This window comes from Globicephala melas, chromosome 14, assembly GCF_963455315.2.
Source record: "Globicephala melas chromosome 14, mGloMel1.2, whole genome shotgun sequence".
Lineage (NCBI taxonomy): Eukaryota > Metazoa > Chordata > Mammalia > Artiodactyla > Delphinidae > Globicephala > Globicephala melas.
In genome coordinates this window covers 60,978,822-60,999,520 of record NC_083327.1, presented here as the reverse complement: position 1 = coordinate 60,999,520, position 20,699 = coordinate 60,978,822, and the positions used below count along the sequence as shown (strand labels likewise).

At 38.2% G+C, this 20,699-nt stretch overlaps 1 protein-coding gene across 27 annotated transcripts in view; it reads left to right on the top strand.

Annotated features, from left to right (window-relative positions):
• Positions 1-20,699, top strand: part of AHI1 (Abelson helper integration site 1) — a 287,061-nt gene that overhangs the window by 137,715 nt on the left and 128,647 nt on the right. For 25 of the 27 annotated variants that reach the window (XR_009558661.2, XR_009558660.2, XR_009558648.2 and 22 more), the window contains 2 exons: positions 14,929-15,091; positions 18,709-18,809. Coding sequence is in view for 10 of the 27 variants with exons in the window: in XM_030853394.3 (XP_030709254.2) it covers positions 14,929-15,091; positions 18,709-18,809 (264 nt within the window). In the remaining 17 variants the exon portion in view is untranslated. Of the gene's footprint in view, positions 1-9,099; positions 10,047-14,928; positions 15,092-18,708; positions 18,810-20,699 lie in introns of those variants that run through there. The other 2 variants (XM_060283271.2, XM_030853399.3) reach the window with 2 other exon arrangements.

Below are 20,699 nucleotides of genomic sequence, written 5' to 3'. Positions count from 1 at the left end.
TCTTTTTTAAATTTCCCTGGTGTTCTCTTCTTTGACCCATTGGTATTTAGGAGTGTGTTGTTTAATTTCGACACAATTTCCCAATTGTCTTTCTGTTACTGATTTCTATTTTCATTTCATTATGGTTGGAGAACATACTTTCTGTCATTCAGGGTTTTTTTTTTTTTTTAAGGCTTATTTTATAGCCTAGCATATTGTCTATACTAGAGAATGTTCTACATGCACTTAAGAAGAATATGTATTCTACTTTTATTAGGTGGAGTGTTCTATTGATGTCTGTTAGATCTAGCTGGTTTCTAGTGTTGATCAAGTCTTCTGTTTCCATGTTGATCTGCCTAGTTCTAGTCATTATAGAAAGTGGAGTATTGAAGTCTCAACAACTATTGTTGAATCATCTATTTCATCTTTCAATTCTGTCCATTTTGCCTTATGTATCTTGAGGCTTTTTAGGTGCATATATATTCATACTTATTTATAGCTTCCTGATTGATTGACCCTTTTATCATTTAAAATGTCCTTCTTTATCTTTACTGACAGTTTTTGTCTTTAATTATATTTTACCTGGTATCAGAATAGCCTCTCCAGCTCTCTTGGTTTCTGTTTATATGGCATATCTTTTTCATCCTTTTCAACTTTATTGTGTCTTTAATCTAAAATGTTCCTCTTGTAGACAGCAGATGGTTTGATCATGTCTTTTTCCCATTCTGATGATCTCTGCTTTCCATTTGGAGTGCTTAATCAATTTACATTTAATTTAATTACTGATAAGATAGAATTAAGTCTACAGTTTGGTTTTGTTTTCTTTATGTCTGATGTATTTTTTTGCTGCTTTCCTCTTTCATTACTCACTTTTTTGATTAAAGTAATATTTTTAATATACCAATTTAAATCCCTTTTACTTTTTGTGTATTTACTTGAGTTGTTTTCTTAGTAGTTACCCTGAGAATTACAATTAACATCTTAACTTAAAACAATATAGTTTGGATTAATACCAACTTACTTTTAATAGTATGTAAAAACTTTAATACAGTTATTTTCCCTTCTGCCTCCTTTGTGCTATTATGGTTGTACAAATTACATCTTTTTTTTTTTTTTTTTACCATCTTTATTGGAGTATAATTGCTTTACAATGGTGTGTTAGTTTCTGCCTTATAACAAAGTGAATCAGCTATACATATACATATATCCCCATATCTCCTCCCTCTTGCGTCTCCCTCCCACCCTCCCTATCCCACCCCTCTAGGTGGTCACAAAGCACCAAGCTGATCTCCTGGTGCTATGCAGCTGCTTCCCACTAGCTATCTATTTTATATTTGGTAGTATACATAAGTCTGTGACACTCTCTTATTTATATATTGTAAGCCCATCAACACAGTTTTATAATCCTTTACGAAGTTGTCTTTTAATTTACATGAGGAGTTTCCCAAAAAGTACATTTATACTGTCCTTTGTATTTACTTATGTAATTACCTTTATCAGTGCTCTTTATTTCTTTATGTGGATTTGAGTTACTGCTAAGTGCCCTTTTGTTGCAGCCTGAAGGACTCCCATTAGTTTTTCTTGAAGGGCAGGTCTACTAGCAACAAACTCTCTGTTGTCATTTATCTGGGAATGTATTAATTTCTTCTTTTTTACATGGTAGTTTTGCTGGATATTGAATAGTAGGTTGAGTCTTCTTTCCACACTTATTGTTGAAAGCATCATCTTACTAACTTCTGAACTCCAAGGTTTCTGATGAGAAATTTATTGTTAATCTTATTGAGAATCCTTCTATGTGATGAGTTGTTTTTCTCTTGCTGCTTTCAAGATTCTCGGGCTTCAGTAGTTTGGCTATGATATGTCTAGGTGTGGATCTTTCTGAGTTTATTCTACTTGGTATTTGTTTAGGCTCTTGGATGTGCAGATTAATATTTTTGATCAAATTTGGGAAGTTTGGGTCATTATTTCTTCAACTATTCTTTCTCCCCTTCTTCTGTTTTTTCTCTTTTTGGGTCTCCCATTATTCATATTTTGGTACACTTGATGGCAGCCCATAGGTGTCTGAGGCTCTGTCATTCTTCTTCATTCTTGTTTCTTTTTGTTCCTCAGACTAATCAGTGAAAAAGTTCACTGATTCTTTCCTCTGCCAGTTCAAATCTACTGTTGAGCCCCTCTAGTGAATATTGTACTTTTCAACTCTAGAATTTCTGTTTGTTTTTTAATTCTTTTTTTTTATTGATGTTTTCAATTTGCTGAGATAGCATTCTCATTTTCTCTTAATTCTTTTTTAAAATTTTTGTTGGACTATAGTTGATTTACAATGTTTTGTTAGTTTCTGCTGTACAGCAAAGTGAATCAGTTATACATATACATATATCCAGTCTCTTAATTCTTTAGACATGGTTTCCCTTAGGTCTTTGAATATATATATATATATATATATATATATATACCAATTTAAAGTTTTTGTCTAGTAATTCCAACATCTGGACTTTCTCAGGGACAATTTCTATTGACCTCTTTGACTCCTATTAGGGTTATACTTTACTCTTTCTTTACATGTCTTGTAACTGGACACTTGAGATAATATAATGTGGCAAACTTAAAAATCAGATTTTCTACCCCCACTTCCCTATGATTTGTCATTTTTGTTATTATTACTTTTACTATTTGTTTAATTAGGGACTTTCCTGGAGTAATTCTTTAAAGACTGTACTTTTTGTGTTGTACAACCACTAAAGTGTCTGCTTGGTTAGCTTAGTGGTCAGCTAATGATTGTATTAAGATTTCCTTAAATGCCGAGGACCTTTTCCAAAGGGCTGTATTTGTGTGTTAGGACATGTTTTTAGTGCTTCAACATGCAGTTCATAACCCTACCATACTTAGACTTCACTTTCTGCTTGCATCGACTGTCAAGGTCAGCAGAGATGAAAGATTTGAGCCTTCTCTGGTCTTTCCTGGGCATACACAGAGTTTTGCACATGCCCATGGCCTTCTAGATTTCCAGGAATCTGTTGATGCTTTTCAGCAAACCCTATAGACAGACATGTTATTTCCCAGTTTTTCCTTTTAATTTTTTGGTCAGTTCCTTGTCATAACATGTATCACCACCTAAGTTGCCACTGATTTTTTCTGACAAATGCTCGAGGGATATGGCTGTTCAAACAGCTGACTCTGAGTCACATCAAATAAAGACAAGCCCTGAGAATGGAGCTTTTCAGGGCCTGCCACCTAGGTCATATAGTGGCACTTCTCTGGAGGTGGGGATTTATAGGCACTCTGAACCTGTTCTGCCTTCTCCAGTGACTGCTAACCTGATAGTTTTCACAGTTAACCATGGTTGTCAGTCTGTTTTTAAAGCTACCATGGGGCTGGCAAGAGAGTAATGGGAATAGGGCAGGTTAAAATTCCACAAAACTTGATGTTTTTTTACTAAGATCCAACTGTTTTTCTTGAATACATGCTCTTTGGATTATTGCAGTCCTTTGGCTAATTTTTCAAGTTCTTAAAAGTTGATTTTGACAGTTTTGCCAGTTTTCTTGATTTTATGGAAGAGCTAATTTTCATTACTCGGCCATTCCAGAAGTGCTTCCCCTCTACTCATTTGTTCTTAAGGTCAGTGTTTTCTGGTTGCTTCTTTAAAATTCTATTTGCTGATTTCTCTTTTGCCATTTGAAATACTGTTTGGTAGGTTTTAGAGCTCCTTACTTGACCATCTACATCTCTGTATGTATCATAATTATATTTATATACTAAAATAGAGACCTTTTCCATCAAGCTTCTTCATTATCCTTCTATTATATTCTTATCTTCTTCCTCACTAAACCAAATACTCACATGTGTGCGCATGAGCTTTTCCCAGAATATTTGGATTGATATTAGAATTAGACAAGCCTCAGTGTTTTAAATAAGATGAGCAGTTAATTATTGATGTCTTACTATCAGCAGCCTAAAAAACTTTTCCCTTTCCATTTAAATTTATTACTCAAGATTCCTTCACAAAGCCTTTCCAAATTAACAATGCCTAGTCATTTCAGTATAAGTGTAAATATAAACTATAGTGATCAGATGGACACACCTGTTAGTATACATACGTCTGCCGTCACTTTGGCCTTATTTCAGTTTACCATATAACTTCCCAGTTTGATGGGCTCAACAAATTGTGACTGAGAAGATAATATGAAGAAAAGTGCTTTGATGATATTCTTCAGGTGCCTTCTGTAATAGAAATACCAAGTCTTAAAGATCCTTCTTTTGGCATAAATCTTAGCGAAAGTTATAAGCAGTGAACCAAGCAGACTTAACGTTTACTTGGTTCCACGAAGGCCTCTAACTTCAAACTTAAATATGTAGGTTTAGTGATTGAGAGCATAGATTTAGGAGAAAAGCAAACCTTCTAACATCTAGAATCTGCCAAACTGTGTGATTTAGACAAGTAATAATTCTTTTAGTTTATAATTAAGGAAACAAAGGCGTGATAAATACTAAATAGGGTGTTTATGAACATATGTGTGAACATGTGTATGTACACAAATGTATACATGTGTGCTATATATGTGTGTGTATATTTGTGTGTATGTACACATATACACATGCATACGTATATAGTGTAAAATGCTTAGCACATGCCTGACACATAACAAGCATTAAATAATTGGTAGATACATATATTTCTAGATATATCTAGAGAGATAAACAGACATATCTATAGCATAGCAGATTATTAAATAATAACAGTAGATATACGTTGCTGAGAAAAAAATAAACTGAGATTTATATACTTGTTTTAGAATGAGTGAATTAAACTTTCAGGATAAGAATTTTTAAGTATATAATATTTGAAATAGTATGTTTTTCTTAACTATGTCTTAAGCAGCTTCAAGTCAAGAACTTTATGCTGCATTTCTTTATATTTTCCATACTATGTACAGTGCTATATATATAGCACACACCTAAGGTATTTATTATATAAATGAGTTACTAGTTAATTCATCTTTTTAGAAATTGTTTATAAATTATAGGAATTCCCTGGCAGTCCAGTGGTTGGGACTCTGCGCTTTCACTGCCAAGGGCACGTGTTCAATCCCTGTTCAGGGAACTAAGATCCCACAAGCTACATGGTGCATCGAGGAAAAAAAAAAAGAAAGAAAAGAAATTATTCATAAATTTAATGAATTCTGTTAATAAATGTCCTTAGGGGTGCTCTTAAGTAGTTCTCAAAAATCTCAAGTACTGTAACTCTTTGCACTTATAGTTAGTGCCCAGGAAATCCTGAAGATGCCATTAAGCATTAAAAAGATTTAATTTCATTCTCAAAAGATTTGTCTCCAGACCTTACGTTATTTTTGCAGTACGCGGGCCTTTCACTGTTGTGGCCTCTCCCGTTGCGGAGCACAGGCTGCGGACGCGCAGGCTCAGCGGCCATGGCTCATGGGCCCAGCCACTCCGCGGCATATGGGATTCTCCCGGACCGGGGCACGAACCCGTGTCCCCTCCATCAGCAGGCGGACTGTCAACCACTGCGCCACCAGGGAAGCCCCAGACCTTACGTTATTTTTAAGTGATAAGTCTGTTATCTCTATTATGTGTATTTAAGCATAGAGAAATGCACCCATACCTCACTCTCAAAGAAAAATGGAAATGTAGCTCATACAAACATTTTTTAGTTCCTGTAGGTGTCTATTCAGTTTTAGAAAAGGCTTTTCCAAACTAGTTTTGCAACAATACAAGTCTATTTGAAGACCCTTGTATAACTTACTTATCTATCTATATGTTTATTTTTTTAAATATATTTATTTATTTATTTTTGGCTGCATTGGGTCTTTGTTGCTGCGCACGGGCTTTCTCTAGTTGCAGCGAGCGGGGGCTACTCTTCATTGCAGTGCGTGGGCTTCTCATTTCAGTGGCTTCTTCTGTTGCGGAGTATGGGCTCTAGGCACGCGGGCTCAGTAGTTGTGGCTCACGGGCTTAGTTGCTCCGTGGCCTGTGGGATCTTCCCGGACCAGGGATCAAACCCATTTCCCCTGTACTGGCAGGCGGATTCTTAACCACTGCACCACCAGGGAAGTCCCTATATGTTTATTTTTAAATTTTTTATCATTTATATATTCATGTGTTTATATCCTTAACAAACTTGAATCAATAATTTTTATTTTAGTATTTATAAATTTGTATGTTTATGTATTTTTTTAAAAATTTGTACTAACTCTCATAACAATATGGCAACAGAAAGGACCTGGCCAGGAAAGTAGCATCTAAGGAAAATAGAAACAAGTTATAAATGCAACAGGGTAAAAAAAAGAATATTCCATTTATCATAAGGGATATATTTCTGTATATAATCTCTATAAACCACTGCTTTGAACTGTGAAGTATAAAATTTATAATTACTAAAACTGTGTATAAACTGAATAATATGTTGTTTGCAATTACTTGAATTTATTTTTGTTTAAAACTATCTTCAACTGATTCTTTTTTTACTGATTTTATATTTACTCATAGCTCATGGTTTGCTAAGAGAATTTAAAGAAATTTATTATACTTTTCTGAAGTAATTCATAAATTATTATTTTAATATTCAATATCAGCATGCACCCTAGTACTCTTTATTGGCAACTGAAAAGTAGAGAAACAGCAGAGTAACTTGTACAAATACTAAAGGTATCCCGTTTTTAAAAAGGGCCACCAGACCAAAAACAATGAAACATAAAACGGAATATCCCAAGGACAGGAACTGTGTTCACTTCTGTCTCCTCAGCCTATAAGAGTACCTCAGACACAATATGTATCTAATAATTATTGCTAGATAAACAGATTTAATCTTTCAATTTTTGCTTGTTTTTCTATTTTAAAAATTTTGCTAATCCTTAAGAGATGGTAGGGGAACCTAAGAAATGTTTACTATAACTCCTAGTTGCAGTTTGAGCATGAGCTTGTTGAAAAAAATGATGAAGTAGATGTTATATTACTCAAATCTGGACCTAGTCAGCATTTCAGTGCTACGAGGGAAACTAAGAAACATAAGTAAAATAGGAAAGGAGGAACAGGTTTACGTTTTTAAGTTTTGCCTGTTAACAATTTGTTATAAGATTTGGTTTTATATTTTAAATTATGTTTCTTAACCATTCAGTCACATACTTGATATGTGCAGAAAATAAATGTACATGTTTTATAAAGTAGGTCATCGAAATAAAGTTAATTAAACCTTAAGGTACATCAGAATCACCTGTAGCCTTGTTAAAACAGATTACTGGGTCCATCCCCAGAATATTTCAGTTGGTCTGGAATGGGGCCCAAGAATTTGCATTTCTAACCAGTTTCCAGGTAATGTTGCCACTGCTAATCTAGAGACCACACTTTGAGCACCCATGTCTAAACCAATGATTCATAATTCTCCTTTTGCTATCCCTCCCAAGAAAAATAATTAAAGTACACTGTCATCTTTCTTCAGTAACAAAAAACAGAACAAAAATCTGTAGTCCAGTCTATAAAGGTCTTCATCATTCTCTTGATTTTTTTTGTTTTTTTAGGAAATAACCAACACACAGATACATTTTAGAGCCTTTTTCAATGAAGCACTAATGATTCACTGTAACAAAGTATGTGAATTGTGATTTCCAGTAAGAAGAGGTTTAATTAATACCAGTCATCATATAAAATGAGTAGCTTCATTTGTGAAGTCCAAAAGTTCAATCATTTCTGTTCATCAAAGAAGAAAGAAGTATTTCCAACCAGTAAATTCCAAAGAAATGCTTTATCACTGTTCTTCTTTAATTATGACTAAGAGGCTTTTCCTGTATAGTACTGCAGCAAACAAACAAGCTTTTCTAATTCATGTATGATCACAAATAATCAGGCACACTGTTATCCAACAAATTAATATTTTGAATTTACATTAATACTTGTGAATGCCATTCTTTTGGAATAGTTATTTGAATACCTGATATGATAGAATTTTTAAGCTGGAAGGGATACCACCTAGCATCTGGTCCAAACCCCTTAGTTTACAGACATCCAGCTTGAGTGTTTTAAGATATGTTTTAGCCTTGGAGGCCCAGGCAGGACTGGAAACTCACTGTCTTGATTCCTCGTTTCGTGTTTTTTTCCATTACCCTTAGTAGTTACTTTACCAGAAGGTATTTGGAATTAAATATTTTCAAATATTTGTTTGATGAAGTGTTTAAGGTTCATATATACTAGCATTATGTAGCAGGATAGAACAGATAGTTTGTCTGGTACAGAGACAATAAACTTTGTGCAATTATTTACTTTATCTCTGTTTTCTTAATCTATTATTATCCAGATAAGATCAGTTAAAAATAACAGGACCTTAGTTTTTTTTTATGAATATCTGTAGAGTTGTCTTTCTTAGTGTTCATGGAAATAATTATAAGAGACTGTATATATTTCTACCACATGGTGCTAGAAGTAGGGTTATATGTTTTTCCATTCTTCTTATGGAATAAAATATAGTCCCAGTGTCACTATTAGTAAAGGAGTCATTTGAATGTTTAGTAATGTACTTCTGTACAATTTAGAATTTGTTGTTAAATTTGATTTTCTACTACCTTTTTTATCTGCTCTTTTTTTCTATTTTAGTAATAAAGACCCAACATTGCTCGACATAATTGAGAAATGAGACTTTCCTAAAGCTTATTTTATTTCACTTGTTAAATATTACTGGGGGACAGCAAGCAGGCACAGCCAGGGAAGGGACTGGTGGAAGTGGGGAGACCATGCCCAGCATAGCTCATGGGCCAGTGCAGTGATGCTCAGGTACATGGTGGTTGGCGACTGGGAGGCGGGCAAGATGTGCCTACCCATGAATTATGCCAGCGACGCCTTCCTGGAGGATTACATGCCTGCCATCTTCAACTGCTACGCAGTCAGTGTCACCTTAGGGGACAGTTAGTACCTCCTGGTTCTCTGTGACATGGCCAAACAGAAAGACTAAGAGCAGACAAGAACGCTGTGATCATCTGAGGCTTTTATCTTATCCGATGACTGATGTCCTCCCTGTATGCTCCTCTGTGGTAAATGTAGCCTCGTTTCAAAATGTGAAAGAGGAGTGGGTAACAGAACTTAAAGGATACACACTAAATATACCTGTTGTATTAATAGGAACTCAGATCTCCGAGGTGACCCCAAAACTATAGCAAGACTGAAAGATATGAAAGAAGAACCTGTGTCTGGAACAAGGGTGGAAACTAGCAAAAGAAATGAGAGCAAGGACTTCCCTGGTGGCGCAGTGGTTAAGAATCTGCCTGCCAATGCAGGAGACACGGGTTCAAGCCCTGGTCCGGGAAGACCCCACATGCCTCAGAGCAACTAAGCCCAAGCACCACAACTACTGGGCCTGCGCTCTACAGCCCGCAAGCCACAACTACTGAGGTCACGTGCCACAACTACTGAAATCCACACGCCTAGAGCCCATGCTCCACAGCAAGAGAAGCCACCGCAATGAGAAGCCTGCACACCACAACGAAGAGTAGCCCCCACTCACCACAACTAGAGAAAACCTGCGCACAGCAACGAAGACCCAATGCAGCCCAAAATAAATAAATAAATTTATTTTTAAAAAAAAATTAAAAAAAAAAAGAAATGGGAGCATGCTGCTATGTGGAATGTTCACCTTTAGTCCATCAGGGATTGAAGTGTTTGGTGAGGCTATCACAGCCATTTTAACTCCAAAGAAACACACAGTTAAAAAAAAAATAGGATCAAGATGTATAAACTGTTGTTTGATTACATGAGAAGCATCTCCAGTGGCCAAGAAAACGGTCCATTTCTCTTAGAAAGCATATGAAATGCTACAGCTGTACCCAGACCTCTTATAAATAATGAATCAGTTTAAAACTTGAAAGAGATTTTTTTAAAAACCCTGCCATCAGAATTCTATAAAATTAATTAAGGATGTTTCTCCAAGGTCGAAAAAGCAGCAAATGCATCTGAAGCCACAATCTATTCTAAATAACTTTATTTCAACTAGAAAGTACAATCTCTCTGGGCTTTCATAGTTTAAAAAGCTACAACCACACCATGTTGTTAACTATGTGAAAAACAGTGCTGTCAATATAACTGCCTGGCTTAGACCATCCATACTTCTGCATAGTCCTTATGGAATCTGCACGAAGAAGCATCTTCTCCCTTTGCTCCAATGAATTGTTCTTGTATGTAAGTTGCTTTCTCTTTTAGTATATCCAGAGTGTTGAAACAACAAGGCCAACCACGTAGCCAAAGGTCCCTCCAAGCCTACAAGAGATGGGCCATCCCTGAGGGGAACATGTATAAGATCAAAAAAGAACAAAAGTTTTATTACACTTGAGCCAGAAGTTAAGTGTAACCTAAATATTTCTATATTAAAGCTTGATGTGCTTTTTCTTTAAGAATACCAGATGTGTAATAAAGTCATAATTGCATTTATTATGAAAACTGAAAATGTATATATTTTAGTTAATGTGCATTAAATACCTGTAACAAGAGTTCTGACAAAAAATAAAATAATTACTAAGACATTTCTTTTTGTTTCACCTCATATTAATTGGTAATAATCCTGCCAGTAACCATAAGAAGTACCCTTAATAACTCGTTGGCTGAGTACTGATCTGCACCTACATGGGGTTAAACTCCATAAGGAAAGAACTATCAGAAATTAGTAGCCTACACAACAGAATGGGAATAATTCACAGTCCTGCCAGCCAGAATGGAAAAACCTCCTAATAATGTGGGGCATCAGGGGGAATTATCAGGAGAATCATATCTTAGTAGTGGAGTTTATTGAGTCCTAAAGTCTTCCTGCATCTGCTCTAACACAACTTAAAAGCAAACCTGGAAGGGGTCAAACTGATCTCAAGTAACTACATGCCAGAAAAACCTCCAGTACTCTTTAAAGGAATACAAAGAATCTAGTACTCACGAAAGTAAACGTCATATGTATTAGTTTTCTGGGGCTGTCATATCAAATTACCACAAACATGGTGTGGCTTAAAACAACGGAAAAGTATTCTTTCACTGTTCTGGAGGGCAGAATTCTGAAATCAAGTTAAGCAAGTAGGAAGCAGAGGGAAGGGGGTGGGATCCAGATGCTTCATTGGCTTCAGGTCGGCGCAAAGAAGTTCCCCAACGATTATGGAGCCAGCAGAAGCCCTGTTGGAGGAGAAAGTGCTCAAGCGTATGACTTATTCAGCACAGCTTGTTGAATGACTTGGGGTCATCATGAATATTGATTTTTGGATTGCATCACAGATAACATTGCAAGGAACATCTGCTGCTGCTGAGCAGTACAGTGGTTAATGTTCCTTAGGTACAGCGGTTTCAAGAACCACTGAGAATTCTAGAGAGACAACTGTAATAATGAAAAATCTCTCAGAAGATAATGCAAAAAGGAATTCTCCTAAATGTCTTATAACAGCCTGGCAGACTCTGCTTAAACCAAGAAATAGTATCTGGCAAGCACTGCTATGAAGACCGAAAACTATGTCAAAAAAAAAAAAAAAAAGCTTGCCAGTGGCACTTCCATCGTGAGTGATTGTGCCCAAGCAACTCGGCAAGCTTTGAGAAAAGGAAGGAACTCTGTTTCAAATATGTGGATAGTGGTCAAATGTGACCAAGTGGATTTTGTGGAACATTTTATTTCCCAGACCTATCATTACCAACATGGGCACATGGGCACCTATTTTTAAACTTACGTCTAAAAAGAAAGATTACTGAAAGATTTCATAACCGCCCTGTCAGCTCAAGATCTGGATCATAGTACTGAGGATGTTCTGTCATACCCACGTGCCAGACCACCGTGTGCACAGAAGGGTACATTGTAGAAGATACTTCTCAAGAGAATGGTCAAAACAGATTTTCTGTGACAAAACCTACCAAAATAAGGGGAAAATAGAAATGGTATTAATTCAGCACAAACCTCTGCATGGGACTGTGTCTTCCAACACTTGGGGAATAAAGCTCCCAATGGAGCTTTACTTTATCCTAAAACAGCGAGATGACAATGAAATCTAACTGGAGACAGGGAAGACGTGACTTATGCAAAATCCACTACCAGAATAAAACAAGCAGAGTTTACTGTGTGTACTGTGATGCTCAGAAGAGAGTAACGGTCTTCCAATGATGAGAACGTTTTGATAAAAACACACACTGGAATACCAGCAGGTTCTCATGAGCCATGTGGATTTTGTCACGTGTCTTCAGTATGATGAGAGAATGGTCACAGCTCCACTGCCGCCAACCTGTGGGCTGTTGGCACGTGAAACACGCTGACTCCTCATTGTGAAGCTGTTTTGTGCTTAAATGTCAGTAATGGTGTGATGGTGACAAAGCAAGACTGCTTTGGGGGGTGTAGTCTCCCTCCTAAGGATCGTAGTTGTGGAGTTTGGTGTCAAGGACATTATTTCTACATCAGGAGATAGCAGCATGAGAGTGTAGAACACAGTACTGTAAGCCAGGAAGGACCTAAGATGGATGCAAATGAGGCATTGCCCATTTGCAATAGCGTAAGAGGCTGGGAACACGTGATTCACCTGACACCATCAGGTTGGGAGGCTGTATTATGTATTGGTCTGACAGGTCTGCTGTAACAAAATACCATAGACCGGGTGACTTAAACAACAGAAGTTTATTTGCTCACAGTTCTGGAGGCTGGAAGTCCAAGATCAAGTATCCGGCCAGGTTGGTTCCTTCTGAGGCCTCTCTCCTTGCCATGCAGACAGTCTCCTTCTCGCTGTGTCCTCAAGCGGCCTTTTTCTCTGTGCACGTATGCTCCTGGTATCTCTTCCTCTTTTTATAGGAACACCAGGATGAAGAACAGTGGGAACAAATCCCCACGCAGGTTCTCGGACTGGGTTTCAGGTGTCGGGAAAGGGGCACAATGGGGCCTGCAGGTGACCCAGGGGAGCTAATCTTCTCAGCACAGCCAGCTGCCCAAGTTTTGCTGTCCAAAAATGTGTCTTATCTTTCATGAGTGATTAGGATCTCCTGTCCCTCCTCCCTTCCTCTCTGCTGCTTTCCCATGTTTGATCCTAGGTAAAGATGGCCTATAAATGTATTTCATTTTAAAAAAAAAATGAAAGAAAAAAACCACGAGTTTAAATCCTGATTCTACCACTTAGTAGTTTACTTTAGACAAGTTACTAGATTTCCCTGTGTATCAAATTTCTCATTTGTAAAATTGAAATAAGAATTTCTGCCCTCACAGGATTGTCACAAAGGTTGAGTAAGATAACTCACATAAGCCACTAGCAAGGGACCCAGAACATGGCAGGCACTCAGCACATTTTTACTGGCTTTCCTGTTCTGTGCTGGTGCCATGCAGGAGAATACAGGAGAAGAGGTTTGGAGAAGGAAGAATGCACGGGAAAAGTTAAAAGTTCCACTTTTACATAAGTGAGTTGGCATCAATATACTGAGAGTTACAAAAGATTTGTAAATTTTAAACAGCGTCCTGCATAGCATGTTGTAAACTAGGGACTGTGCTAAGCAGTGCAATAAGAATTGTATTTTTACCACTTAAATTATCATTACTGCCCTTATATTGTATAGTGACAGCAGTTAATTCCAGATTTATCCATTAAAGTCTTCTGGTTAATGTGTTAATAAAGATTTTAAATTAATTTCAAGGCACCACAAAGAGTTTTGAGAACTGAGAACTGTTATGGCATTCCTTGCTTCCCGTTGCCCATATTCTGAGTCTGAACCTTTCAGCGTGTATGATCTGGTGCCTACTGACTCTTGAAGCCTCAGCTTCTCCCACCTTCTGTCTAGACTCTTACCTCTAATGCCAGGCTCCCACCATATTGAACTATTGGGGATTTCTCCTCCCGGGACTCTCACACATGGGGTGCAGTCTGCCTGAGACACACTTTGCATCTCTTCAACTGGCTATTTCCTGATTATCCTTCATTCACCTGCAAAGCCTAAGCGAGGTACCCCTTCTAGAAATTATCCTGTTTATCACAGTATGTTCAGTCCCTAACACAGTACCAGGTACATTAGGATTTCAGTAAATACTTGTTAAGTGAATAAATCAGTACTCAGCCTAAATGCAGAGGACTGCAATGATAATTTTCCATTGCGTACGTAGTTGTATAACCTGTAAATTTTCAAATTCCATTTACATTGGAAAAAAAGTAGAAGTAGTTTATTCTTTAGTGTATGTATTATGTCCTACTTTATACACTGCATCACGTCTAAAATGGGTTGAGGTCTGCTTCCTTCTTGTAACTGCTGTAAGGGATTTGTAGATTCCTATGCAGCCATTCATTTTGAATTTGGTTTTTCAAAAGAAAAAATACATATAGTGACTACTGTAACAAAACAGAGAAAGAGGATTCTCATAGAAGGGTTTTTCCTCTTAAATTTGTATGAGCTTATAAAGGTATTTTTAAAGTATGGGAAGATTTAGATTAGTCATATAAAATACCCCAAAAATGGTATTTGTATAGAAATACATCTCAAAAAGAGACATTAACAATAAACCCAAGTGATCACAGCGAAATTATGTAAACTGGTTGTTCCATTGAATTTTTCCTTTTTGTAAAAGTGTCGACGTTCTGGAGAATTTTTTTTTTTTTTCAGATGCGTCTGCTTAGCACAGGGAATGGGACCAAAGGTGGAATGAAACAATTTTAAGAAAGTGAATGATGTGTGAGCTTTTTTTAATTTGCCTCACAAGTAATTTACTTTAAAAAAAATTAACATCTGCTATTTTGAAGCTAATCTTAGTGTATTGAATGATCTTAACCATTTCTCAATCCCACAGTCTTTTATCTTGCTTCTCCTGCTGTGTTCCCACCACCCCTGATCCCATTAGCAAACCTTGAGACAGCCTCAGACTCACCAAAGTACTGCTTTGGTTTCAGCTGCTCTTCTGCAAGAGGAAGTGAATGTTGGGGGTTTTCTCTGTGGTACAGTTGTGATAAAGCTGTGGTGGTCTTATCTCTCTCTTAGGTAGTGGCCCTTTATGACTACACAGCGAATCGATCAGATGAACTAACCATCCATCGCGGAGACATTATCCGAGTGTTTTTCAAAGATAATGAAGACTGGTGGTATGGCAGCAGAGGAAAGGGACAGGAAGGTTATTTTCCAGCTAATCATGTGGCTAGTGAAAGTAAGTTTTATGCTCCCTTCCTGGTTTACTAATATGGTATAACTGATAGTCCAAGATTTTATCATTTTCTATGCTTTAACTTGCTGTCTTGTTACTTTTGCATACATTTACCGATGGGTATTGCTCTTCATTCTCACGTTGCAAAAGAATAAAAGGGGAGGGGGGCACTAGTACACTCAAAAGCTATTACATTCTGAGATTGGAATATCTACTTCATGGACTTCCCATCCCAGGGGACCTGCCCGTCTAGCTACCACCCTTCTTCAGCCCCTTTTCCCCGCCACCTGATGCTCACACACTGACGTCACCTCTCCTCTTGCCGCAGAGACTCCTCAGTTGACAGACACCTAAGAACCTCTAGCTCCCAACTCCCATTCTTTTTACCTTGTATCCCCAGGCCTAGCTGGTACCTGCTCAAAGAAAACTGCAATAGATTGTTCCACTCTCAAGTAAATTAAGCCCTCATTTGTGAAAGGTAAAAGAAAGGAGCCCGAGAAGAAATTCTAAATCTGAGTTTCTGAAAGCTGTAGATTTGCTTCCAGGCCTTGAGAGGAGAAAATAGAACTAACACAGAGAGTTTGAAAATAAAAGAGTTCAAAGACTGAAGAAAGGAGAGGAGTATAGCAGTGCTTCTTCAGAAGAACACTTCCCATCAGCCATTAACTTGGTGTGTGGTAGGAAAAGCACGATGCCCAGCGGTCAGAACTGACTGCTAATCCTAGCTTGACAACTAATAGTGATATGCCTCCGTTTCCTCCCATGGAATGAGGGAGCTGAGCTCCATCATCTCTAAGCTTTCTTCCAGAAACACTAAAATCGTATAGTTCCGATTTAAAAATATAGTAGAAGCAGCCTTGAGAGCACGCTACGTTTTGAATGTTTACTGTTAAGTCTTTTGTTTCTGCAAAGTAATTATTATAAGTGGTAGTTGGTTTTCAGGCTAGTCTCTGAAACCCCATTCAACCCGAACTATGGTTGAACAAAAATACGATTGATTTCTAACGTAAGTTCTGAACTTTGAAGGGAAAAGAGATGAAGAAAAGGAGAAAGAATCTCTTCCATGAATCCTGGGTGCTGGGCCAGGCCCAGATAAAACTATTTCTCTTGGGCCACCTTCCAGGTCTGCACCCGGCCCTTCTCAGGGCTCCCTCCCCAAGAGCTCTAGATCTCACTGCAGCTCCTTCCCCAGCTTATCTGCCACTTTCAGCATACTCCTCCCCTCCAAAGCGCTAATTGTCTTGAAAATTACCCACTTCTTTCTCTCTCATAACAAAATTCTTAATTTCCTCTGTGCCATGGTTTTATTCTCTGAGCAGTAAATGACTAATAGCTCTTAAACTCTATCTGAGGTATAGTTTTATGTTTAAAGGAGGATGCAGACTGGAGAAAAGTTAAGGCAGTGTGGAAGGAAGAAATTTGGGGACAGGTTAATTCCCAGTCATCTCCTGTAAACTCAGCACTTCTCACTTGCAGGTCATCTCAGATATCCGGGCTGCTTCCCTCCCCTCCCAGTGAGGGCTTCTCTCAGGACCAGCAGCTGGAGTTCTGCAGCGGTAGCTTCTGTTTTTAAATCAAGAGCTGCCTGCACAGTCTTAGTCACTCTGGAGTATATCTGTCATTTTAACTAGCTATTACAATCTGTTGTTTCTTTCAGATACAAGTGGAAACTTGACAGTATAAAAAGATTGTGTATTTCCAGGCAACATGGTGTTATGTGCTAACTTTAGAATCTAGTTAGTTTGCAGAAATTACCTCTTAGGCTTGCAAATATTGAGAGGCTATAGATGTTTGATCCACAGGGGATTAAAGATTCAATAAAATTTGGTTTTCTTCCATAAGAACCAAAGTGGGACTTCTGAAGCATACTGCAGTGACCATGGTTGGTGGCCGAGTACAGAAATCAATTCCGTGTCTCAGGCGGTGGCCATCCTTCAGTTGCCGTGACTCCTTATTGTACCCCGGAATAATTGATGGTTTCTTTTGGCATCAGTCACTGCTTGTTGAAAAAGCTTTTGCAAAAGCCAGAAAAAACAAAAATTTTTCAGAAAACCTGAGAATACGATCGAATTCTCAGTTCATCAGGGGTTCTTTTCCTCTCCTTTTTTTTTTTTTTCTTTTTTTTTTTTTTTGCGGTACACGGGCCTCTCACTGTTGTGGCCTCTCCCGTTGTGGAGCACAGGCTCTGGACGTGCAGGCTCAGCGGCCATGGCTCACGGGCCCAGCCGCTCCACGGCATGTGGGATCTTCCCAGACCGGGACACGAACCCGTGTCCCCTGCATCGGCAGGCGGACTCTCAACCACTGCACCACCAGGGAAGGCCTTTTCCTCTCCTTTTATCCTACTTTTTACCTGAATTTAACAAAAACTCACCTTCCCAGTTTTAACATTAGAGAAAAAATGACTGTCAGCAGCATATTCCGCTCTGAAAATAGTAGGAGAAATTGTCCTTTATCTGAAGCCAAATATGCAAAGCAAATGATCTAAGGGACTGTGTGTGTGTGTGTGTGTGTGTGTGTGTGTGTGTGTGTATGTGTGTGTACATACTATACATACATACATAATCACTATCAACTGTTCAGTTGAAAGCCATGTCCTTTAAGAGAATGACCCAATAGAAGACATTGGTACCCTGTTATCACAAAGGACATTCCCTTTGTATCTTAAGCCACTGGAAAGGAAAACTTGATCAATTTCCTTAATCACATCTAACATTTCCAGTAAGAGATAAACCCAATGATAAAGTCCGCCCACACACAAAGTCCATTAATGTAGCTTATAATTTTAGAATTTTGATCAGGTGTATTTTATCACTTTCTCTCAATTCGGAGTTGCCCAAGTTATTTAACCAGAACAGATTTCCTTTTTAGCCCTTTAAAATTCCCACATAACTTTTTAGATTCAACACCACATGTAGATTAAGTAGATTATACAGATTATAATCTTATAAGAATCTTAGATCCAACACTGAGTGGATCCTGTGTCATGTATAGTCCCAGCCCTGTGCTTACTTGTTTCATACCATCTTCACAAATTATCCTTTATCCACACCTCCGCCTGGCAAAATCCTCCCTATTTTTCAGTCTGACACACCTACCACTTTTTCCATTAAGCATTTGCTATCCCCACATCAGAACTTGTCTTTGTTATTATCTCTCTTCAGAATAATGTCACAGTCAGTTTTATATTACAGTTAATTGTGAACATATCTGTCTCTGACCAGATTGTAAGCTCCTTGAGAGCAAAGACTGTCTTTGGTCATCTTCGTATCTCCTCCAGTGGTACCTAGCTGATGTTCCTGCATATAGCAGGTTCTTGGTAAATGTGGATTAAGGTAAAATAAGCATCTGCATGACCACATACATAGTAAGTGAAAATGACACTTTCTGCATTTCTGAAATCCTGCTGATCAAAAGTTGCCAATCATAAGTTGTGTTCTTTGGATAAGGAATGTGTAAGACTACAAATCGCCTTAACAATAAGTTCTGGGTAGCTTATTGTTACACCAAGGAAGTGTGAATATCGGTGTGTTTAGTTTCCTGTCTTCCCCCCATTGCTGTTTTGCCCCGTGGAACGGTGCTCATCGATTTGATTGCATGAATTCTTTGTTCAATTCCAGCACTGTATCGAGAACAGCCTCCAGAGGTAAAGGAGCGATCCCCTCCTTTAACCCCTAAGGAAAAAGCCAAAATGGAAAAAGCTTTTTCAGCTCCACAAAAGGTAAATGTTTGCAAGACTATGTATTCCACGTACTTTGATTTTCACTCTCTCTGGATGAAATATTACTTTATTTTTCATGTTTACATCCTTCATTGTTTATATTATTATTTCTTCTAATATTGGCATCAACATTTTGAAATATATAAGGCAAATATTATTATAGCCATTTTCCAGATAAGGAAACTGAGGAGGCTCAGAGAAATTAAAATAAACCCCAAGTCACAGCCCAAGTGATGGGACGAGAACCCAAAGTAGAACTTGTGACTTTAAGTGTGACGCTATTTCCACTCTCCACGTTTCTGTAACTGTGATACTGACACTGTCCTCAGCCCCACCTGAGGGGTCCACATTTATGCTAACAATGACTGGGGCTCATAGACTAAAGATGTCATATCTTCCCGGATCATTCCTCTTAACTTGCTAGGAATTTTAAATGCTTTCAGGTTAAAATAAATACGGATCTGTTATTAGCCAGAGAAATGTCATGTTTTTTCACCCTATGCCATCAGCTCCCTCAAGGATATCAGGCAGAATTCTGATGTTGGTAGTGCTTTGATAGAAAAGTTTATAAGCACTGTACCACCATATATATTACCTTATTTAACTTATTTTATTATGTGACATTAGCTCTTGCCTTAGACTGAATAACTTCAGTTCTTTTTGACTCCGTGAACTAGCAGGCATATATATATATATATATATATTTTTTTTTTTTAACAAATACCATGTCGTGATAGAGTTTTTTGACAGTTGAACCTGTCATGTATCATCCTGCCATTCATTCTATATTTGTTGAGTGCTCACTTCCATGCTAAGCACACTATTAGTCCTCACTGAAAAAAGACTGAGTAGTCAATGCACCTGGCCTTGAGTAGCCTACAGGCTGGTAGGTGAGACTCCTACAAGCAGGTGATTCCAGCACACTATGGTAGGAGCTGTCATGAAGATCTGTGCATGATGCTTTGGACACACACAGGAAGAAACACTCTAAATCTTCTCCGGGGAGTCCAGGAAGTTCCCAGAGGAGGTCAGGCTTGAGCTGAGGCTTATAGGATGAAAAAGTATGTGTTAGGTAGATGATCATAGGAAAAAACATTCTAGCAAAGGGAATAACTTGAGTAAGGTGTGGTATAGTATGGTTGTGTTTGGTGAGCATGGGGTCTGATGGAAAGAAGGATAAGAGAAATACAGGAGCCAGGCCTAGTGTGCTCTGCTCAGATGCTTAGACTGTAGCCCTCAGAGAGAGGGGATTCCCGGAGAAGGTCGCCCGGGGAGTAACATGTACAGATTTACAGGCTGAAAATGCCATCCTAGTGGTAGCACGGTGGTTGAGTTAGAGGTAGCTGAGACCTGGGGCAGGGAAATTGGTTATGAGTCCATTGAAATAAAATACAAAAGCCTGAACTAGTGCAGATGTGGAGGGTTGTGGTCATAAGGTAAAACTGACAGGATTTTGTGATTGAGTGGATGCGGTTAGTGAAGTTGGAATCTAGGCGTGTGCTAAGGGCCCTGACTTTATTATACAACTGCATGGATACAGTACCACAGAAATAATAAAAGAGCAAGGAAGATTTGGGGAGATAGAGACAGGGAATGGTGGGAGTAGGATGTGATGAGTTGTTTTAGATATCCTGATTTGTTAGTGGTGTCTGTAGGGCTCCCAGGTAGAAATATTCACTAGGAGGCCAGAAATTCAGGATTGGAATTTCAGAGAACATAGGGCTTCAGAATACAGTGGGAGAAGTTAATGTATCCATTGTATTATATCAGGAAAGTTGAAGCTTGTAATGAAGGAGAGAGCACAGGAGAAAGAGTTCTGAGAGGAGGCGGCCAAGGACAGAATCCCAGTGGAACACTTACTGGTATTCAATATCTAAGGGACAGTCAGGT